The sequence below is a fragment of the Kryptolebias marmoratus genome, linkage group LG1 (assembly GCF_001649575.2).
Source record: "Kryptolebias marmoratus isolate JLee-2015 linkage group LG1, ASM164957v2, whole genome shotgun sequence".
Classification (NCBI taxonomy): Eukaryota; Metazoa; Chordata; class Actinopteri; order Cyprinodontiformes; family Rivulidae; genus Kryptolebias; species Kryptolebias marmoratus.
In genome coordinates, this window is record NC_051430.1 from 12,992,888 (window position 1) to 13,016,668 (window position 23,781).

General features: G+C 43.1%; 2 protein-coding genes across 4 annotated transcripts in view; both read right to left on the minus strand.

Annotated features, from left to right (window-relative positions):
• Positions 1–7,336, minus strand: part of si:ch1073-459j12.1 (inactive carboxypeptidase-like protein X2) — a 26,103-nt gene extending 18,767 nt beyond the window's left edge. The window contains exons 1-7 of one of the 2 annotated variants that reach the window (XM_017417235.3): positions 6,873–7,336; positions 5,806–5,976; positions 5,668–5,727; positions 4,465–4,782; positions 3,139–3,213; positions 2,551–2,613; positions 1,360–1,443 (exon numbers count right to left, since the gene is read on the minus strand). In XM_017417235.3, coding sequence (XP_017272724.1) covers positions 1,360–1,443; positions 2,551–2,613; positions 3,139–3,213; positions 4,465–4,782; positions 5,668–5,727; positions 5,806–5,976; positions 6,873–7,110 — 1,009 coding nt within the window. In that variant the 5' untranslated portion in view covers positions 7,111–7,336. Of the gene's footprint in view, positions 1–1,359; positions 1,444–2,550; positions 2,617–3,138; positions 3,214–4,464; positions 4,783–5,667; positions 5,728–5,805; positions 5,977–6,872 lie in introns of both variants that reach the window. The other variant, XM_017417234.3, reaches the window with a different exon arrangement.
• Positions 7,337–11,508: 4,172 nt separating this feature from the next.
• On the minus strand, positions 11,509–23,401 carry elmod3 (ELMO/CED-12 domain containing 3). Of its 2 annotated transcripts, none has more exons than XM_017417336.3 (13): positions 23,300–23,401; positions 20,365–21,063; positions 19,522–19,593; positions 19,344–19,418; positions 19,188–19,257; positions 18,885–18,947; positions 17,647–17,735; positions 17,333–17,456; positions 17,100–17,222; positions 16,783–16,913; positions 15,580–15,656; positions 15,341–15,468; positions 11,509–14,750 (listed from the first exon to the last, which is right to left on the minus strand). In XM_017417336.3, the coding sequence occupies exons 2-13, from the start codon at positions 20,464–20,466 to the stop codon at positions 14,497–14,499; spliced, it is 1,308 nt and encodes a 435-aa protein (XP_017272825.1). In that variant the 5' UTR covers positions 20,467–21,063; positions 23,300–23,401; the 3' UTR covers positions 11,509–14,496. The 2 variants fall into 2 exon arrangements, with proteins under 2 accessions (XP_017272825.1, XP_017272826.1); XM_017417337.3 differs by lacking the exon at positions 23,300–23,401 and adding an exon at positions 22,777–23,267.
• Positions 23,402–23,781: the final 380 nt, after the last annotated feature.

A 23,781-nucleotide genomic window follows, 5' to 3' on the forward strand; every position in this document is an offset into this window, starting at 1 on the left:
CGCGAGGGAGTTTCAAAAGTGTCTTGAAACGTTTGCAGGCGGTGAGGGTGGGGGGGGGTCTCAATTTCCTCCCAAGTTTTGTAGATTACATCATGAACGTGTGGTCGGCTCCCAAGGTGGGTTACAAAACAAGCCAGGGAGAAAATAGGGTCTGATTTTTTTTTAAATGGCCACTCAAATCATGGTCATATAGCTCGCTTGTCGCTTTGTTGTAAATATTGTGAAGTTATATAAAATGTTATATAAAAGTTATATAAAATGTAAGACCAAGAAGTTTCTTTTTACCAGAGTTCAGAGCCCAGAAACAATGTAAAGGATAATAGCAGATCATAGAGAACACATGATGAGATGATGTCATGAAATCCAGGAAGCAGCTCTCCACGAGGAGAATGGAAAAACACTGACATGGAAAAGTACCAGATGGGACTGATGTTTTGCTTATCGAGTAACAAAAGTACATCGAACAGGAAGTTAGATTGAGACGTAGGCTGAGTGCTCTGAACTTGGGCAAGGGTCTTTTTCTCACGTCTCTCTTTCAGCGCTGAAAGTGAATAAATGTGTTTTTGATTTAAAGATGAACTCTTGGCTGTTTTTTGACTCTCTTCCTCCGTGCATCTTCCTGATCCCGTGTGAGGACAGAAAGCAGGTGTTTCAGTATTTTGGGAGTTTTTTATCTGTCCTTAACAAACACACCTTGCATTCTTTCAGGACATTTTACTCAGTTAAATCACAATAAAGACAACTTGACTTGACTTGAAGTTAATGAAAAACTCCTTTTCCCTTTAAACTCAATTTGGAGCCGACTGTGCACACAGAAAGTGCCCTCTGACCCCAGCCCCGACAGGGTTATTTATCACTTGCTCTGAGCTTTACTCCTCAAGCACCAGCTCTAACTCACTGCACACATCAGACACGTGGTGATAGTGACCAAGTGTGATGAGCAAACGTCAGCTTTCCACTTTGACTTGCACAAACAACATTCCCCATCTAAAGAATGCCTTGTTGTTGGTTTTTCTTCATTGCTTTGATTTGATGCGAGCAGTTCCTTCTCCACTGATCCCTTTCCTTTTGTTCCGGTTTTGAGCTTTCAACATTTTGTTTTAATTGAGTAGATTTCCATTCCTTTAGAGCAAGTGAAAGCAATGAATCCCAGAAATGAACAACATCTGCATTCTCTGCAAACAGCGAACGTGTTAGAATGCTGTTCTCTGTCAATGATTTTGCTCTTGGGTCACAGGCCACGTTCCCTTCTTTGGCAGCAAGACGTATTTGAGGCATGATTGTGCAGAAAGACAGATTGTGTAAAACAACAACAACAACAAAAAAAAAAAAAAAGAGTTCACATCTGGGTTCTCTTACCTCTCTCCTCCCTCTCCCTCTCTTTGTTGGCTCGTTCTCTCTCTTTCTCCATCCACTTTTCGTCTGTCTCACCTCCTTTCCTCTCTGCAGTAAAAGCAGAAAAAGATCGGTTACTTGGTAAACATGAAACAAAAGTGAGGAAGTTTGTGTTTGGTTGATTATTTCTTTGTTGTAACAATGTTTCTTGGCAAAAAAAATTTAGACTGTAGGAAAAGCTTGGTTTTTTTCCCCATAAATGGTGCCGCATTTGTTCCCAAAATGCATGTGTGGGTTGAGCGGCAGAGTTGAGGATGTGGGTTGCATCTATGAAATATTTGCCAAATCTTCTCTGCTGAACAGTTTATTCTGCTTCTGACTCTTATTTTGAGGTTCAGCTACCCCAGGTACCTGGGAACAACCAGTGGCAATCCCATATCTCAGTCGGGGACAGAACTCTTTCCTCCAAGATGACAACGTTCCCCTCACAGAGCCAGTTTATCAGAGACCGTGTCCAACATTTGGGAGTGGAGAGGATGAAACAGCCTGCCTGCAGTCCTGACATCAACCCCATTAAACATCTGTGAGATCAGCTCAGCTGTTTGTTCCAGAGTGACCGACACAACCACATTGGCCGACTTGCAACAAACGCTGGTTAAAGAATGAGATGCCATCCCACAGCGGACCAGGCTGCTGTGGCTGTGTATGGTTCTTCCACATGCTACTGAGGCCCCTGTTTGTATAATGAATAAATTGTTAAATGGCCAATACGTCTTGTTTCTTCAGACTTCAATCATCCAATCCAATAAACGACACTAAACAAGAGGCAGAAGCAGAATAAGCTGTTTGGCAGAGAAGACTTGGCAAGTTTTTCCTGAGCAGAACCCAAATATTCAACTCTGCTGCTCAACCCACGCATGCATTTACCTAACAAATGTGGCACCATTTAAGGGGAAATAAACAGGCTGTCAAACAGTATAAGATTTATTGCTCAAAAACATTACAACACAGAAATAATCAACCAAACACGTTTTTTTTTTTACTTTTTGTGCTACATTTAGAAATGTCTCTAAGAGCACAGCTCATGTTCAACAGTGATAAATTCTGGTTTACATACTGGAAACAAAGAATTTATTAATCTGACACGTTTTTGAGCTGGCTTGTTTATCCATGAGGTATGAGATGTGTTTTATCTGTGAGCGAGTTTGAACTTACTCATTCCATATTCATCGTAATAATCGTACCAGGTCCCATCAAAGTGAGTGGTGGGTGTGGGTTCTTCTGTGTTAAAAAGAATGTAAAAAAACACACACACACAGAAAATTAGATGACTTATTTCACAGTTTAGAAGTAGTGGGATTACATAGTTTAATCTGCAGTTTTAAAGCTGCGCCCCGCCCTGATTCACTCAACCACAAGAGTCGCGTCGTTTGTACAACGCCCGCCGTGTAATTAACTTGTTAAAGCTTTAATTTACATTTACAAGAATCGTAATTTTGAGGACCTGATGACAGGGCTTCTTTTAACTCTGAAACAAAACTATGGAGGGGTTTTTCGTTGACGAAGTGGAACCAAGCAAACCCACCCACTCCTGTCTGAAAAGTGGGACAGGTTGCTGCAAAGACTCACCATAATGTCATTCCCATGTGTCCACGAAAAGCTCAAATGGAATTTCATATGACTCATAGCTCTTGCTAGAAATGTCTCTCTGGTCAAACGCTTGATTGGAAAATGGCCCTTTTTTTGGTTTTGTTTTGATTAGAAAGTGTAATTTTTAATAATGTTTGTGTGACAGCAGCAAACCTGGAAGATTTTCTACTACGATTTCGGGGGTGACCTCTTCACCGTCAGGAGCGGGTAGATTGTCTGGCAGCTCATCTGCAGGAGGGGGGGGGGACAGAGTGCAAAATTAAAAAACACAAAACTGAGGGAGTACAGCAAGCTGAAGTAAAAGCCCAGAAGGTAGGGTGCATATACTGGGGGAAATGCTGGAAGAGCAGCAGAGTAAATGACTAAACACTCGATGAAAAACACATTTTGCCTCGGTTTGAGGAAGGTCTGGCTCATATCACAAACTTTTCCAGCGTCATTACCAGAGGTTAACTTTAAACCTACCAGCCACTGAGCTGGCTGGACGTCCTGCTGATCAGTCAGCAAACCAAATAAAATCAGGCCGTTCAGAAACATCCGTATGCTTGCGTACGACCAAGCGTGTATTACAGCGAGTTGAAAGCCGACCAGAAAACCTTGATTTTTCCTGTGATCGTTTCCAACATTCTCTGGTATTTCCTCATGTCTCATACGAGCCTGTGTTCAGTTTCTCCTAAAACGGATCAATTGTAAACTTTAACACAGACTTATTTTAAACCGCTTCAAGCTGGGTTTTTTTTTTCCCCTCCCCTGAAAATACCTTTCAGAGGCAGATTGTTCTTATTCCTGTTGGAATATTGCAGTAGATGGGACACTGTGGAAGTGACTGAGTTCTGGCCATTTTTGTGCTGGCTAATGTTGGTTAGCTGTGATGGCCATCTTGATTTCAGCTGCCTCTCAAAGTTGATCAGTTCTAGATGTCCATCCCGTGATGACTTTCTGAAAAGTTTCATTAAAATCCACCTAATGGCTCATGAGATAATTTGCTAACAGATAAACGAGGCTGACTATGAAAGTTAATGCTAAAGTCTTGAAGAAAGATCCCACACAATCAGTGGTAATTGGAGTATGTGTTGTGAACCACTCTCAGCTACAACTACACCAAATCTTAGCACGATATGTGTTAAACTGACTGAATTATAGACATTTTTGTGTCTTCTAAGGTGAGTTGGCTGTGGCAGCCATCTTGAATTGGGTTGGCTTTAAAAATCAATCGGTGCTAACAATACATCCTATGATTATTTCCTGCAAGTTTCATAAAGATTTGTCCAGTGGTTCGCGAGGTATTTTGCGAACAGACAGAACACACATGTGACAGGCAAAAACCTTATCGCCCGCCTTTCGGCAGCAGACAGTGAACATGTTACAGGAGCCCCATTTTGGTCTGGCCTTTTCTGAAATCATTGATCTCATCTGGTTCGTGTTTCACACACTGTCACCTTCAAACCTCTCCTGTCACAGTGAAAGGCTCAAACGTACACGTGGCGTCCCAGTAATCGCTGTCATCTGGTCCTGCCTTCCCACCGTCAGGTGTCCCGGGGGTCATCCCCACCTCCTCCCAGTAGCTGTCGTAGTAGTGCGTCACGGGAGCGTACGGCTCCGTCTCGTCTTCAGAGACGGGCAGAGGGGTGGACGGCTCCGTCTCTGGTTTCCAGTAATCATCGTAGTTGTCTGTCACAGGAGCAGCTGGGTCCTCCTCCTCCTCTGGCGCCCAGAAGTCGTACGGGGGCTCCGTGCCTGGGGAGGGAGTGCTGTAGGCCCCCCAGTAGTCACCGTCGGGTTTCCAGTAGTCATCGTCTAACAGAGAAACAGACGGAGACTGATTCAAGGCTCAGATATTTTCTAATCAGCTTCATACTTTTGGAAACACATGGATTAATTACTCAAAATGATCTAAACCCTGGAGTCCCTTCTTATCATTTGATAAATTATCTCAAATACCATTCTACTTGTGAGGTCCAGGTTTCAGTTTCATGTCCTTTTTTTTTAAAAATGAATTTTGTTCCTGTTTTTATAAGGTGTGACCAAATATTAAAACCCAAAGTCTGAAGTGGTACAGACTTTGGGTCACTTTGATTGAGTGGTGACCAACATTTAGGCCGGTTTTTGATGTCTGGGAACAAGATGAATCAAGAGGTCCTAGGGTTCAGAAAACATCTGGACCCCTTCTGTTCAAACATCACCTGCCTTGCTTGCTCCAGAGCGCTCAGAACTATCTGAAGACTACACCCGCCCCGGTGCATAAAGTCGATGCACGCCTCATTGTGTCAGCGGATGCAGGTTTACCAACAGTTTATAATGTCCTTTAAAACCCGAAGGAACTCATGATGTGTTTATTCCAGGTTAGTTTTTCTTATGATCTGCATTTAAAGGTGGAGCTTTTGAATCACCAAGCTGACACGATTAGAAATAAAACAGGGCTATATAAGTTACAACAAACTCAAATTATGTTATTTAAAAGAATTCATCCCATTTCCGCCAGAGCCTTCTGATTAGTATTACACCAATGTGTTTCCCTTTAGACTCTTTATGCTCTTTGCTCCCGTCTGTCTTCATGGTGGGTGTTTTACCAAACCCATGTGTTCAAACACAAGTGGGAGGCTGGATTTATGTGAAACGCAGCTCAGCTCTGGGTTTCTGCAACCCAGTGACCTTCATACGGTGTGAGTGTAAGGAGCTCACCGGAGTCAGGGTAGTCTGGGTACGGCTGAGGTTCGGTGGTGGGTTCTGTTGTTGGCAGAGCTGGAAGCATCAAACAGACTCCAGGTCAGCACAAGTCAGAGTGATTCGTGCACAAACGTGAATGCTGTCTGTTCTCACTTGTTGTGGTGGGTGGTAGAGTTGTCGTCGTCTTCTTGTCCTTCTTCTTTCCCTTCTTGTCGGTTTTAGGCTTTTTGGTGGCATTTGGGTCCTTTGGTTCTTTGTTCTTCTTCTTGTCCTTCTTCTTCTTTTTGCCTTCATCTGGCGCTCGCCTCACCCTGCTCCAAATGCCTGGAGGAGGAGGAGGAGGAGACAAGTTTCCTAAAATCTGCGTTATCAGAAGAATTATTGATATTTTTTTCTTCGAAAATACTCCCCCGGTCAATTCCTGCGTTACAGAGCCCTGTCTATCCCTTGACCTAATTTCAAAATAAGAGCTTCTCATGAGCTAGAACCATGTTTCTCTCTCATGGCAACTGTTTCCTTAATGTGCACAAAATTCACAAAGTTCACACGTTTTCTGTGTTTGTTCTGCAAGCTCTGCGATAAAGGCTTTCCTGCGAAGTGAAAAGGTGGTGTTGTCGGGGGGAGAATCCAGACTGCTGGATCCATTTCAGTGGTTTCTGGAGGCCTATCAGCATTTCCTTTTAAGTCTGTCTGAAGCAGCATTTTCTTGGAAAACCTGTGTCTTCCTTTCCATTAGCTGTGTGCGCCATGAGCTCAGATTTAATGACATGAAATCTGTCAGCATGCTCAATAAACTGGTCTTTCTCACTTCTGGAACTTCGGGTAGGCTCGGTAAGCAGCTTGTTCAGATTTGCGTCTATTAAAGTCTAGCAAGGAAGCTTCAGGAAATAAAGTGCATTAGTCCTCAGAGACTGCGTGGAGCCTGCATTAATCATGAGGGCTACTGGAGCGGAGCTAGTGGAAAAAATTTATATATATCATCCTAAAATCTGTCTTCAATATGCTCCACTGAAAATGTTCAACCCCTGAACCAAAGTATCTGCTGTGAAGAAGCAGAGGTGGACAGGTGAACATCTGGACTTTCTCCAGCCACTTGGAGCTGTCATATGTTGACTGTACGAATGTTTTGCTCAAACTGCACCCCAGCAGCTTCAGTGTCACATATCTGTGTCACATATCTGTATTTTTTTAGTTAAACGAACAGACTTTTCTCAGCTTACCTGCCTGCGCAGCCCCTTCTGAGTCTCTCCTGACCCCGGTGCTGCTTCTCAGTGGCTCCACTGCAACCTCCCGCTCGCTCTCTGGCTCATCCAGGGACTCGTCTCGCACCCCATCCTCCGCCTGCTTCTCCTCTTCGGCCTGCTGGAGAGAAACTATCCCCGCGGCACTCCTCCCTCCTTTGGGAATCAGCAGACAGCAGAGGGCCAACAAAGCCACAGACACAGCACAGCCTTTCATACCTGCTGCTCCTCCAGCTGCAAAACAAAAAGAAAAGAAAATCCTCTGGTTTTGGAATTTTTCCTTTGCAGCCGTCCAGCGCACACCAGTTTGTCCTCCAGGAGAACTCGATTTCCAACACTTTTTTTTTAAATTCCCGTCCTATGTGGTCTAAACTTTTTTGAACTGAGGTCTCCTCAGCTGCACACAGCCTCAGTGTGTCATGTCAGCTTGACTCAGACTGGGCTAGACGGCAATGAAGGGGGGCGGTGGGGTTGGGGAGGGATAGGCAGGGAGGAGGGCTGCAGGGAGACAGAGCAAAAAGAGCAATTCAGTCAAATGAATAGACAGGGCAACTAATTACCCTGCAGTTTGGATCAGCTGAAACAACAGCAGGAGGCCAGAGGATCCCGTTCACCTGCCGGAGGAGAGGGGTGGGGTAAGGTGGGGGGCTGCAGGTGAGGGCCCCAGACTGTTGGGCTGAAAGGGGGGAGAGAGAGAGACTCTGCAGGAGCATCACACAGAGCCGAGCAGCAGGAGACACAAGCAGAGGAGGAGGAAAGGGGCGCAAGGGAGGAAAAACAGGAGGCTTTTACGCGTGTGTTCACCAGACAAAAGAAAACTGGGAATGACTGCTGGAGGAGCTGAAACCGAAGGGTTAAATATCAGCCAAGCAGTGCAGAAGCTGAAATTAGCAGAACAATAGCTAAAATGAGCAAAACAGTGGCAAAATGGAGCCAACCGGATTCTAAAGCTAAAATCAACAGAATAGTGACTGACATTGGCAAAACTGTAGGTAAAAGCTAAAAGAGGCAGAATGATACAGCTAAAAGTAGCACAATGAGCTAAAAATAGAGCAAGTTTGCTGAAGCAGCTTTCAAACGGAACAATGCCTCTAAAGGAATTGAAGAGATCTTTATGTATTTCTATGGGGAGAAAACCTTTATATAAAGTATAAATCCTATAAAAACCAAAGTTCATAGCACAGTATTCCCAGTTGAGCTGAATGTTTTGAAATATGAGTGATTAAAAGAGTAGTGTGACTGCAAAAAGAAACTCCAAAGAGGAAAGCAGTGTAAACGCTGACTCAGCATTCACACAACTACAGCCAGAAAGTCAAAGGAAATGAAAAAAAGGCTAAAAGTTATTATATTTCATTCTAGGAAATGCCTGAGTCAGATTTTAGCTTTTCAACGTCTCCTCCAGGCTCACTCTCATACACCGTCTTCTTCGACTTTACAGGGAAATCACAACCATCAGTATTTTACTGTAAATTAGGCAGTTTTTCTGACATTGTTGCTGTAGCTTTTAGGATGAAATTCAGTCAATAACAGAGCTGCTGGTAAATTACTGTAAAATTTAAGTTTTATATCCTAATACTTTTTACAGGGTTTGGTTTTACTCAAAGATAAGAGATTACTGACTTTTTGTTGTTCACGGGTTGTTTACCATGTACAGATTTGAGTGTATATATATATATATATATATATATATATATATATATATATACATACATATATACACACACACATACACACACACACACACACACATACTTATATATACTGTGTCGCACCATATCATTGGATATTCTAAAGTGAAATTCTGGCAACCACAGGTGATGGTATTTTAACATAAAATCCTTCATTTTTTAGAGAGTACTTTCTGAAGAAAAAGTCAAGAAAGGGGGCCACAAAGCAGCACACACACACACACACACACACACACACAGAATTATTTCAGCAGCTGACAGAATTATAACCATTTCATAATCTGCTGTTTTCTTTGCCAGGCCCATCTGTTTTCTACTCCATCTTTGCTTTGGACAGGCTGATGCTGTCTATTAAGCTCGCTTTACGCTCAAACAGAACTACTTGACCGTTACACAAATAGCTTTTTTTCTCAAAGAAATCAGTTTTTCTATGTTAATTTAAACCCGCTCACAAACATTACAAATGAGTGTCACATTTAACTTCTCGATGCTTTTTACAGAATTCCAAAATGCTGTAAAACATCTGAAGTTTTCCTGCATTTATCACTTAGCCTCCTCCAGAGTGTATTTAGGCCAAAAGTTGGCCCGTCCCTCTAAAACGGTTTCCAACATGTTTATTACGTCCCTTTTTGGCTGGAACCATCTGCTTAGTGACAAAAGAAATGCAAATATACAACATCTTGAGCGCCACACTCGTTCATGATTGTCATCCTGCGACATCTGATGGCCCGAAGAAGCTGAAACCAGATCAGTGACGTCCCATCATCTCTGCTAGAACCAAACGATTTCCTCTGGAGACACAGACAGGCGCAAACACCCAGAGGCACGGACACCTGCTGAAATCATTTAACTCGTGCAGTCTCAAAGTGTGGGGTCAGTGAAGGAAAAAAAAAAAGTCCGAAGAGGATTGAATTTGTAGAGAAACCATCAGATCTGTGGAGGGTATGACTGCAGCTGTGAAGAATGCAGCTGAAGGTTCAGACTACAGTGAGGTCAAGCAGAGGCCATTTTAACTGAATAGAGGATGATTTTCCCCTGTTTAAACAAAAGTTGCATTAAAGCCAAGAAAAAAACATACATGCAGCATGTGAAATGTCAAATTAAGCAGTTTATTTAAAAAAAAATGCTCTCAAGCATTGTGCAGAAGTGCATTTTACTTATGCCCTTCCCTTTTGGAGGATTTATGCTTCTCACATGCTTACGCACACTTTTATCTGGGCTTTTATTTCCTGCAATTGACAGCTGCAGTGAGTGCCTGTCGGTTATTAAACTGCCAGTCATACGCAAGTGTGTTCATGTTAAAGTTCAGATGGGAAACCGTCAAATTAAGGCGGAAAAGCAGAATATTTGGCTCCAATCGGGTACAAAACGTTTAGAAATGTTCCTGTTTTTATGTTACAATGAATTAGTACTTCTAGCCTAACAGAAAAAAAAAATCACAAGTTTGTTTCAGGAAGTCTGAGCAAAAACGACTAAAGAGACTCTGATGCTGACGGAGCTGACTCCACACTCCTCCTGTGTTTATGCATTTCCACATGTCAGCAGAGAGCAGAGAGGTGCTGTGACGTTCAGCGTCTGAGCGCACAGCCTTGAGCTGAGCGTCAGGAAACAATGACAGCAGAGCTGAAGAGCAGAGTTTTGGGTTGAGGGGGGAGTGGAGAGTAAAAGTGAGAGAAAAATGCTGTAATCCAGCAGGCTCACTAGGTACAAATGGAAGCAGATTATAAAACTCCATCCTGATCCTTTCTGTTCACTCTCACCGGGCCACCCCAGTTACATCTGAGGAAAACGATGCATTATTAATCATTTTAGGAGCTTCAGAGTGATATGTTGATTACCGTATTTATGCTTTATTCTTTACTAGAGCTCCTTGTGCGTTACCTTAACGATACAACAGCGATCTGACTGCACAGGGATCTTTCTGCTGCTGCGAAAACAGAGATTGGATTCACATTAGTGGTTTAAGAGAAATAAAAATACAAGAAGAGTCATTTGGCTGAGGAATGTTTCCATCCTGTGTGTGTGTGCCGTGATTCAGCAGGTCCCAGTCATCTGGCAGAGCCACGGGTCTGATTGAGCGCAGATGTGGAGGCCTCTGGAGGAACCCTCAGATTTCTCTGCGCGACCGAACTCTCGTCAAGTCTGATTGGCCGCACACACTTCGGGACGGGTTCTGGGTTGGATCAGAACGTGAGGCGGAACCGGAGCCGTCCCGAGGACTTTGTTTGTCTTCCTAAAGGAGGGAAGGATGGACGGCCAAGTTCGAGAGCTTTACCAGCAGATGTACTTCTTATTATCAGAGCTCAGTCCGGATGATTCAGCATCTGGGGGAGCTTTCGGGTGGATCACTGAAAATAAAGTTTAGATTAGGAGATTAAATCATGTTTGAAGAGCAAAATTACTGACAAATGGTTGGAGGTCTACTTTAAATTCTTACTCAGTGGGCAGGTTTCAGTATGCTTTTCTTGATTTCATTTCATTATGCAGCACCATGGAGTAAAGCATCAGAAAGAGAATCAAGTGCGCCCTCTTGTGGCAGAAAAACAGATGTTTAAAGGAAAAAAACCCAATGTGTCCTAATTTCAAACACAGCCGAATGTCAAAAATGCTTTTATGTCAGCTTAAAATCTTTCCAGCAAGAGAAATTTAACAAATGTATAGTTTTTAAAACAGCATTTATTTAGCTTTTTCCATACAATACATTTAATGTACAACAGCACATACTTTGTTCTGCAATAACTCTCAGTATAAAATAGGGCTTCTACAATCAAGGAATAGTCCTAGAATGCTCTGAGGGACATGAGGACAACAGTAAAAGACCTTTTATAGAAAGGACAGGATATTGAGAGAAGTGATTGTATTTGCCGAGCTGCTGCTGTAGGACGCAGAAGTTCAGGCTACAGATCTCGGCTCATCCGACATCCTGCAAGTTTTTTGTTTTTTTTCCTGTTTCTCAAATGAAGAACTCAAAATGATGGTCAAAGCATAAAGGATGTGATCTATTACTAAAATTATAACTTTTCTTTTTTTTTTTTTTTGGTAATGTGTGGATAAATCAGGCCTGGTTCGGATACTGAATATATACCAAAGCATACACACGGCGCTCTGACAAGCCTATATCTTCACGATCATATATTGAACTGTTTGCGATCTGCGTTGTAAAGACAGGACTGGCTCTCTGTGCGCTCCTCACATCAAACACTTAGTCACAGGCAGTACACCGTACTAATCACTGAAGCCACAAGAAACCCGGCTCGTTTTGACGTCGGCCAATTAAAGCTCGGCTAATAAGGAAACCCTTTTTATCCGCGGATGGGCATCAGAGAGAGCGGGCCTTTACGTAAAAACGCACCCGCCCACGGATCGGCTTTTGTAGTACTCGCGTTTCAGGTGGTGAACACAAATTATATATTTGGCGTGAGGAAAGGAAAGAAGGATTCTGACTGAGAGGCCAAAACAAACAAAAAGCAGAGAGAAAAGGAGAGATTTGTCTCGAGTCTTGAGGTAAGCAATGTGTTTCAGTATAATGCCCTACAGACAATCATACAGTTACAATCATTAATTCTTTATGTACAAACTTCCTGATTTACATACACCTTACTGCTCGTCAGCTCAAAAAACAAAAAAGCAATAAAACTAAAACCGTGAAATGGTGCAATTCATTTCAGAACGAGGAGGAAAGGGGGGAGGGGGGAGTTGGTCTCCACGAAGCCCCTTTCATGATCCGGGCGATGGTGAACATTATGGCTATTGAAGAGTTCCTCTTGCATACGTCACACATATCAAATATCTACAACAGTGCAAATTTTCCAGATCAGTCGTCACTAAGCTCGATCCTTGAAGTTCGAAAGGTGAGATGGCGAGGAGTAAAGTTAGCAGACGGTGACTGCGAGCCGCTCGCATGCCGACGTATCAAAACGACTCCGTGAGGCCGGCGTGTCTCGTGGACAACTGCATGCAGCGTTACGTGAACGCACGAGGTTCGACCCGGGGGCACGATGGCTCGAATGAAAGATGGGGGGGAAAGGGTGTTACTGAGGACAAAGCAGCGATCTGCCCCCGCCGTTGGTACGACCACCGTCTCAGGTATCGGAGCCCGGTGAAAACATCGAGCTCCTGCGGCGTGGCGCGAGACACACACGGTGCTGCCCGAATCCGCTCCGGGAGAGGGGGGAAACTATGAAATGCATGTGCTATAGTAATAACAGTTTGCACACTCATTGACGCTACAGACTGCAACTGAGACATGACATCAACGAGCTTTACGAAGAGGAGGCGGCTATAGGATGCTACAATACTAGTGCTACCTGAACATGCTACAGATTGAGACTACGACGACGAGAGATGGTTTCATGTGAACACGAGGCAGGAGGCAGCTTTACGAAGGAGCTCCACCCATTCCGGGGGGGGGGGGTCGAAACGCCGCCACCGAAGTCTGCATTCGTTGGTTTGGGGGTCAACACCGTCCTCTCAAACAGAACGTACCACTTAAAGGACGACTCTGATGGGAGCTCCTGGTTAAAGCCGGCTCGCTGTGTGCAAAAAGAAAGCACCCTATCTGTAGTCAGTTTCTGTTAAATGACTCACACACACATACGCAGAACACATTTGCTTGCACGAGTGCACAAACCCTGAAATTAGGAACGACTTCTATTATCACACAGCACTAGTGTTTTGATTATCATAGAGAAAGAGCTAGGATTGCATACTGTACCATACATCTCCGAGGAGAGGCACCCTTCATCAGCATCAGCTCGGTTATTTTACCACACGCACCCACCCACACACACACACACACACACACACACACAGAAATATTACTTAACTGTTCAAAACCAAATAATAATAATAATAAAAAAATTACAATCACATGCTTTATAACGGAATGTCGAGAAAGTTCAGACCCTTGGCTTCGGCTGGGGCCAAACCAAACACACACACTCGGTTATGATACGTCTCCTTTGCGTCACCCGTAGCAAGCCGAGAAATCACAACTTTTAGATGAAAGTGTTTAAGAGTTCAAATCCTTTGGAGATGGTCTCGAGACCATAAGTTGGATAAAATTCTGAAGTGCTTTTACACATAACTGGGACGTTACGCTTTAAAGGGACAGCTGTTGGCTAAGAAAGGGCTAACATTACTGAAGACAAAATGTCCCTATAGGTGGACATCCGGACTCGACCAGAACCGCAGAGACAAACACCAGTTGGGCTCTAACGACCGGCTCTGTGTCCACACATCTGAATTATTTGTCCGTTTGTGGTGTTCTCGCTCTAAACAGAGACTGCAAATCGATTCGACTTCACAAATCAAGCTGCAGTCAAACACCTCTGGGATCGTTTTTTTTGAAAAACAAAAGACTAGTAGCAATGGCCGCTCCCTGCCGATAGGACTCTATAATCTCTCCGGGTTGTTCCGTGTTCTTCTCTACCCCTCATGCTGCTGCGGTTTTTCCCTCTGCATCGTTAGCATGTTGTGGCTGAGATCCTTGAGACACAAACGTGTACATTTTGGACTTCTAGACAGGTAGAGTTAAAGAGAAAACAAACAAACAAAAAAGAATTTGGCAGCTGTTGGTTTGGCTACTACAATGACAGAAAAAAGTGCAAATATTTATTTCTTTTCATATTGTGTGACATCTTGCATTAAAGACCCTCTAATATATGACGACTCTACGTCCCCAGCTTAAAAGTATAAATTACAACAAAAATCAAACAGAACTCCATCTGGTCAAAGTGCAGCACCCCAGCATCAGTGGAAGGAGAAGAAGTGTATGAATGTAGGGTTCAGGTAGCAGACCCCAGATCAGGGCCTGGTGAGCTCTTCCTCTTGCTCTGAGTAAGACATTCACACTTACAGTAATGGACGTAGTCGTGGACAGGATAGCGCTCACACACACTCACGCAGACTCTAGCTTAGATAAGTCTGGCCTCTCCCTCCATGTCTGGCGGCAGATCGCACACTCCGGTGAAGTGCATCTCCTCCTTCCCCCTGCTCCCCTGCCCCGCCCCGGCTCTCGCCTCTCGCTCCCCCAGGCCGGGCGAGGGCTGCTGGCCCTGGGGGTCCGGCGACGTCCCGCGGGGGATCCCACCTGCTCGCCTCTCTCTCAGGAAGACCTCTAGTCGGCGCAGCATCTGCTTGGGGTTCTTTTTGGCAAAAAGCTCCACCTCTGCGGGTTACAAAGCACAGGACATGCTGGACTCGTGCTGAAGTAGGCACACAAATAACCAGGCTGGTTTTAAAAAAAAGAAGAGAAGAAAAACAGGAGGGGCTCGACTTTTTAGGAAACACCGTTATATGTTTGCTTTCTGAACGTTAAAGTAGATTAATGCGACTCACATTTCTGCCCTACAAATAGGAAGCCAGGCGTTTAGTTCAGAGCAAAGAACGGAAAGCAAATACGATTTAGTTTACCAGCAGACAGGAACAGGACTTTTTCTAGGCTGGATTTCAACCAGTCATTCTTATGCTTGGGGCTCTGTGGGGGGATTTCACCGCAGTGAGGCACACTGCTCTTCACTGTTTCCAGTTTTTGTGCCAAACAAACATAACTAGCTCCAATGTCCCATTTAAGAGACAACGAGGAGACGGGAGAGCTTCTCAAAACAAGCAGCCGAACAAACGCGACTTAAAAAATTACATTTTAGTCTCCAAGAGTTATTTTACAGCTGGACAGCTGGACGGAGAGGTATATTTATCATTACTTTTAGGCACTTTTTGGTTCTTGGTAAAAGAAGACAAAGACACAATATTCTTTACCTTTTAGAACAAAGCCCGAGTCAGCGATGGTCTTCTGCTGGGTCTTCCACAGCTGGTACAGATGCAGGTATGTGGCGACATAAAACTCGTTCAGCACACCGACCACTTGTTGACGACGATTGCACTCTCTGGGACGGAAACGGACAGACAGAGATGTCGGCGGGGGGGGGGGGACAAAACAGACAACGAGCCTCGCGCCACAGAGGACACAGTTCAAGCGGCGAGCAGGAGAGACTCACTTGGACAGGGCCTCCTCTCTGAGGACTTGCAAAGCGATGCGGGTCATGTTGATTGACATCACACTGAATGGGAAGTTCTGCTCCAGAGAAAAGACACAGCAGAAATATGAGTTTTTATGATCTTAAAACAGAGGCTGTCTGGTACTCTTAAAGAATGATAAATAAAAAGGTCTTTAAACTTTGGCTGCTTTTAGACAAATCTTTAGTACCCTTTACTGAGAGGATGGGTTTGTTGTTCATTAAGCTGCTTCATTCTCACCAATAAATCATTCAAACATGAAAAACATGAACTTATGGAAACATCTCACTGGGCTGCAACTGCTGGCGACTAGTTTGCAAACAGCGTTCATGGAAATGTCTCCAAAATGTCTTGAAATGTTCCTCACCAAATGCGGTTTAAGTTTAGAACACGTTTAGAACAATTGTGCAACGAATCTTTTCTCAAAATAGTTGCAGAGATGTCGCAGGTATAGGTGGGTACGACGTGGGCAAATACCGTGCATGAACTACAATACAGCAAGCTATGCAAGCAAAAATAGCCATGATTTAAAAAAAAAACAACAAAAAAAACAGTCTGCACGGCTGAAACTTTGATTTCACCTATTTTCTCACAATTCTGAGTCGCCAATTAGTCTGCGACAGACGGAGCCCAGTAAGATAAGAACCAGTGTTGTACTGAGAACCAATTTTGGGCACTTTACTAGCAGCCTGTTGGGGGGAAAACAAATCAAAATTTGTTGATATTTCTATAGTTAAATCTCTAAAAAAGATCAAACATTGCTGTTTGACAGACATAAAACAGGATTTTGTCACAGTAGGTCTGCAGATTTTATATCTATCTCTGAGGTTTTATATCTATCTATTTTCTCAGAAACATCCCTTTCATATACAGTTCATCTGTTGTCATATTTTTTTAAAGTTTAGTCTTTTTTTTGTCGCAGTGTCTTCCACTTGTCCTTATAGACCTACACTTGGACCGCAGGTCTGTAGCAGACAGTATTGATCCCATAAGGAGATTTTATTTTCCTTTCTCTTTAGTGCCGCGTGAATGATTATGGAACGTTACAAAGCAGGGTTTTTTTTTCTGAAATAATAAACCCACTTCAGTTGGCTAGTACAATTGTAAAGATAAAATACTTGCATGTGACGTGACTCTGGCGTGACGAATGAGTTTTGGTGGTGTACTTTATGACCTGATGATACCTGTGTAGGGTGCTGTGATAGCTTGTAGATATCTCGGGCCAGCGGCAGAATCTCTGGGTCCATCACAAAGTACAGAGCGTGCATCAGTCCGAGGAAACCAGTGCCGCGTAGGTCGGTGGCCGGGTCTGTGCCTGCAGCACACAAAACAAACCACCAGGCAACCTCACAGTCTTTATATGTTCGATTTCTGTCAACAAATGCAAATAAAAGCCTGAAAACAACACATATGGACTAACTAATGTGTTTATTTAAATAAATAAATAAGGAATTTTATACAGAAACTACTTTTACACAAAACTAGGTTTAATGTGTCTTACCCTGAAAGCCAATGTTTTCCCAGTGTGCACCGTATCGAGGACAATCCAGCCTGCTTCCAACCAGCCTTTTATAAATGGTCTGCAGGACGCGCATGTGGACCGTTTGGCTGTTATCCACGGGGCCTAAAAACCCCGTCACAACACACAAATGAATCTACACACACTCGGCAATTCAATGTAACCTCGAGTTGTGAACCTGGAGGCGCAATTACACGGCAAACGCGCACACTCACACTGTGCAATGGCAAAGACGAGATCCCTCTCCTCCAGGAGCTCTTTGTGCAGCCGAGGAGGTCCGAACAGAAAGTGCGTGATGGCAGCCAGGCCCGTTCTACGAATGGTCGGCTGGATATTCTTCTGCCGATGTGAGATTTGTGGAGGCAAAACAAAAAACGTTTACAGTTACAGTCAGAGCAACCGGTCTGATCTTTGCGTTTACATTTCACACTTCGAACGATAGCCTTCCAGCTGCTGGAAGTCACTGCAGACTTTAGAAGCCGTTTTTGTAGTTGCCATCAGATTAAATGTATGTTTTCATTTTTCTTACCAATAAGTCCCCGAGATCTGTGGTCTGGAAGTACTGCAGGGCTTCATTAAACGAGATGAGCGGGGTCGGGTTCGAGTCCTCGTTCAGCGCTGATGAATCATTAAATAAAAGTTATTGTTTGAGAACGCCACCTTACAGCCGCGTTCGACAGTTTGAAAAACAAGTTGTGGTCGCTGCAGCGGCTGGGTGGACCTAAATCAGCAAAAGATGATTTTTTTTAATCAAGTTAAAATGACATCAGCGTTTTAGCTTCTTCTTTGTTTTGACTTTAAAGTTTCAGCTTTGAAATATAAAATGAAAACCCAAAGAAAAGTTTTGGTGTAAAATGAGCAAACCAAACCTTTTGGTACACATGTTTGATTATAATAAGCTGTTAACAGTGTGAATGTGTAAGATGCAAGCTGGGAGTGTTAGGGACCATCAGATTTGTGTAGGAGGTATACTCCTCTCTCATTTTCCTTTCAAATCCTAATGGTATTTATTTAATTCTAGTTTTTACTTTGAAAATAAAATCCCTCCCACCCCCACGCCACTGACCAACAGCCCCACTGATCGAACGCTGAGTGTTTTAGTGATCTAATTTGTCACCATTTTCACTTTTCAAGCGAAGCTTTGCTATGTTTGACGTGATCAATCACCAGCAGTCCAAACTTTGTTTACTTGCAGACTTCTGAGACAGAATATGGTGATGATGATGCAGACCAGTTTTCTGAGTCTTCAAATATCAACTTTGCATCCTATTTTTTCCACATTATGAACTGAGGAAACCTCTCTTCCTTCTATCATTTTTCTGTTTTTTTTAAAGCCTTCATTACTTTATTTTCAAAGTTGGTGTGACTCACTTGGCCCTGTCCAAGTGAGGCAGCAAAGTTTTTGGTTTTTAGAACAAGGTTTAATGAGTCAGAGTGTTTATTCGGCTTCTTCACCTGGCCTTTCCTGATAACTGCAAACAACTTTAAGCCTTAAAAAGCCAACTAATGTGTCAGACCTTGGTAAAGGTCATCTCAAACGCTTAATGTTTCAGAGTTTTGGTTGCTTCTGAAAATCAGTGCACCGTTATTGATTGAAATGCTGAGAAGAACCCGATACGTTTAGTAGATCGCTTTATCAATTTATTACTGGGGACGGAAATTTTAAATCGGGAAGCCTGAACAATGTTCTGCAAGACGAATTAAAAAAAAAAGCAAAAAAAGTTTTTTTCTGAGTGCAAACAGGTAAAACAGAACGATGGATCTGACCTGGTTGAATGTTCTCCAGCGCCTCCCACTCCTGCCTGGCCTTTTCCAGCTCTGCATTGTCCTCTGTGGGGAAAAATCACACATACAGTTAAATAAAAAGATACCTCCATGATGTCATTCTGTCACATTTCACTATTAAACTTAACAAAAAGTAGCTTATTTTTTTATATTTTTAGCCTATTGGAGCAGGTACTTCCTCTGTGCCTCCTTAAAACGAGGCATTTTCACTTCTGCGTGACGTTATCCAGGAAGCACACACATTCATGTGGAAAGAGGACGAACGAAGGAGAGGTTGTGGGTTACCTGCAGGCTGGAGCTTGTCCCCGCCTGCTGCCAGAGTCTGCAGGAGGCCATTCTGCTTCAGCGCTGAAATCTGGACATTCAACACGGGTTACGTTACATGCAAGGACAGTCCAGCTGTTTAAAGAAAAGTACCAAAAATAAATACGATGTAGTTACCGGCAGGGATCTGAGGGAAGCACTGCCGTTGGTGTGGTCTTTGCCATTGTGACCTATAATTACTCCATTCATGACCTGCAAAAAATAATAAAACAGGAAATGTCTGATTAACAAAAAAAAAAGTCTTTCAAGGAACGATTCATTACAAAGGATCAACTAGACGTAATTCTTAGCTCACAGGCTTATGGGTGGAGTGTCCATTGGTGATCTCTTCTAAAGGTTTATGCTCATGTGACAAACCATTCAGACCCTGATAGGGAGATAAAAACACAGAACAGTAGCTTTAAATCAATGAAACAATAAAGCTTTAACTCATTTAGGAAAGGTAAATCATTCCCACTGCATGTCTTTTTTTCTTAACTTTATTTTATTCATTGTAACGTCATGGTATCGCTGAAAGATCTTGTGGAAATTACACATTTGTTATCAGTTGTGTGTGTGTGTGTGTTTTTTTTAAATTACAACTCTTTCTACTAAAGGCAGATATGCAAAGATAAGTTAAGGGTGTGTGTGCATTTCGAAAAGCTCTCCTAAAAATGATGTTGATGGCGATGAAGCATCCAAAGAGGATGGAGTCCGCGGTTATCCCGCTGTTTACTAATGCAGCCGTACACAAGGCCAGGGAGCTGGAGGTAATGTTATGGCTACAAAACCAGGTTAAGGATAAGGGAAATGCCCTATCAGCTGCCACGGCAGCAACATGCCGAAGAAGCCAGATCACAGATTACAGCTAAGGCAGAGGGACACCAGCTGACCCTTCTGGCCTTGGCTTACACACATGTGACAAACTGCTTAAAACAAACAACTTCTTAATTGCTTTAATGTGAAGGAGAGTGGGGTTTTTACGTCTGCAAGAAGACAACAATATGAAAAAAATAAAAAATGAGCAAACTGAACTTTCTTCGGTTGTGTTGGCAAACATGGCAGGTGTTCCTAATGGTATTAACTTACTGAGAGCGCAAACACCGGAATGAGATTAAAGCAGAGTAAATACAAAAATAGTAAAAAAAAAAAAAGGTACCTCAGTGTGTGACGTGACATCGGTATCTTCTTCCATTGCATGCGACTGTGTTTCCTGGCGAGGACGTTCCTGGTTCTGGCCTTTAAGAGCTTCTGATGTCATGAAGTGAGATGGGCTGAGGAGCCAAAGCCAGGACCAACATGGTTTCTGTAGTGCACACTTGTAGGGACCTAAAGTATCGATGCTCTTCTTGTTCTCTCCTCACGCACATAGAAATGTCAGTATTAACAGACAGATTCCACAGGTCTGTCAAGGGAGTCCATGCTGTGCACGTTACGTTGCTCTTTTATTACGACAATTATCAGGAGGAATGTGAACGTGTCAGCCCAGGAGAAGTGACCGGGGTGAACTTCTCTTCATCGGTCCGCGAGTTTCATGAAAACCTGCCTCCTTCGTCTCCTCCACGGATCGGCCCCGCTCCTCAGCCCCACCACAGGTAAACAGAGGCAGCATGATGACAGAGCTCCTCCGGGCTGGGCTCTCCCTGTCCGAGACACTTCATTATTTTGGCACTAAAGTCAAACCCAGAACACGCGCCCACGGCTACAGGTACGGCGACGGATCGGTTCCCTGCCGGAGCTTCGCCACTCTACGTCTTCGGCTGCAGCTCAAAGGGAGAAAAGCAGGTGCCCGGAAAGATGAGGGTCATGTAGGAAAGCTGTTGTCTGGCCCATCTACTGCGGAGGAAGCACAAAGTACCTGAAAAGTAAAACAAAAAACAAATAGATAACATTAAATGAGTATAAATATTTACCAACGAGTAAAACAGATGAGAAATCTTTTTGTCGTAAATATAAACGACGAGCAAAATTTGGATGTATAACAAAAAACAAAAAAAACAAACAAAAAAAAACGGCTATTTATCACTCTCATTTTATGATAAACCAGAACTGAAGGTGTGATTAATGAATAAGGAACACTATTACAAACAAAAACTGTCACATAAAACTCTGATTTGGGCATACTGGAGTCAAAATGTAGAGAAAGTGTGATTTCTTGAACTTAAATATAGAAAAAAGCCAACAGTGTGTGAGCAAGAGTTGAACTATTTTAAAGACACAGCTAAATAATCTTTTAGGTAGTTAATTTTTTTTTCCCTCTAATATTTAACTTCAGTTTAAAAAAATAAATCATTTGAACGCTTAGTGAAAAACTACTTGAAGGCAACGGGAAGTAATAGATCATTTTGGAGTGATTAGCAACAATTTACAGCAACAATGTGATGTACCCCCGGTCCTTAAAGGTTACTCTCTGCAAACTATGAGATAAAACTTTAAAAAAAAAAAGAAGTCATCTTGAACTCTGTCAAACGGTGCAGCTTCAAAGAGTTTATTCCAGTACATTTCCAGATACACTGATATGCAATTCTCAAACGCAGGTATGCGCTAAATGTAAACAAAACACTCTTCCAAAGCAGCTGTAAACCACGCTGAAGCTGGAGTCACATGACTGACTTGACCTACATTAGGCTGCCCGTGGTTTCTGTAGGTCAACCAATACGGCAGAACTGAACAAGTGTAGTATCAAGAAAACAATGTTTAGGTGGAAAATATAAAAGTGAACCTGCTCAATTTCCAGAAAAGCGAGTGAATAGCCCCCTGGTTTAAACTCTACTCAATTTAGATTGTTTTTAAAGATCTATTGGACAGTTTGCCCAACAAATTATCGCGTACAAATACATCAGAACGGTCGAAACTTCTTGACTCCAAACGACTCTTCCACTGTTGACCCTACTTTTAGGCACTTCGGCTGTTTCCGTAGGTAAACAAACACGAGCCGAAGTTGGCAAATCACAAATTTCTCCAACAAAGGACAAATTAACCATCGACATGAGAACATTTCTTTTGCAGATTTTGTTTCTTACTCTGCCACATTGCGGTTTATTGTATTTTAGAGGCTTCTTTTGTTGTCAAAAGCGGGTAATCTTTATCCTAATCACGTAGGAGAAAATACACTTTATTTGGCAAAAGAGTTAAAGGTATGGAAATCTCAAGCAGATGCGAAGCAAAGCACCAGCACCTCACAGCTGAACTTCACTAAATGATTTCAGCTCCTTCCCACTATTGTAATTGCACGCTTCTAACTGGGGCTGCACAATATACCCTAAATTTAGCAATATGGCAATATGAGCACGTGCAATATCAATATTGTGAAGTACTCTAGAAACATTAAGACATGAACTGCATGCAAAAAACCTACAAATCTGACTATTAGATGAACCCCTATTTCTATAAATGCTTCCAGCTGGGACAAGGAGTTTATCACAAGTGATACCATCACTGCAATATTCCACATTAATATCACAATGTTTCCCCAACATTGTCCAAGCTGCAGTTCTTATAATGCTATAGGAAAAACAAAATCAGATTTTCTTTTCTTTCAGGCAATTTATGGGCGTCATAAAGAATATACCTGCAACGTGAGGTTTTCCTGAAGCGACCGAGCTGCGTACATATCCTGAAGTCAACGCAGTGAGGTAAATAAAAGTAAATAAAATGTTTTTTGTTAGGTGGCAGCTCCAGCAGCAGCATTATCTGTAGCAACCAACAACTCGCAATACGTCAACTCCTAGCAGCCCCGCTGGCACAAAGACGCAGCTCTAGTTTTGCACCTCAAAGCCGGGATGTTACAGCCAAACCTCCGACCATTCGGGCGACAAACACCCCCAACAAGAGTCTGAACAGCGGCCGACGTCTTTATCTCGTGCGGTTGCGGAGTGACACCCATTTCGCTCGCGCAGTAAGAAGCCAGCTGCCAGGCTAACTAACGGGGGGCTAGCCGAAGCTCCGCTGAACTGTAACGGAGATGGAGTCGCTCCCGAACCCGACGGAACAAATCAGTTTTTCGGCCCTCGCAGTCCGACAAACGCGCCGGGAACACCGTGCGCTGGTACGCGTCCAACGCGAATAAACGACGGGAAGCGTTTTAAAAGTACCTCAGTTTCTGATTGTTTCTCCCTCCAATCTCGGCTTCCCTTCCCCCGTCCAGCGGTCACAGTGGGTCCAGGTGCATTCTGGGAAATGTGGTTTCCCGTCCGACGCTGGATTCATTACGTCATTGTTTTCTAGCAGTCCGTCCTCCTCCCTTTGACAACAATAGAGGATATTCTGTGACATTAATGGTAAATATGAAAGATGGGATGAGCCTATAATTCAAATAACCAGCCTATTTAAAAAAAATACATGTCTCTGATTAAATTTAACTTGTATGTTAGGTCTCAAACAAAAAGGTGAAAGTACACTATCTCCCCTTAAATGCATGCTTTCCTTAAAGACTGTTTGAGTTGATTTGATGTTTTTTTGTGCACTTTATTATACTCATTGCTGCTCAATATAGCCATGCTTTTTTTTCTGCATGCTTTTATTCTTTGCGTTTAATTCATTTAACTCTATTTTACCAATATTTGCACAATCTAGC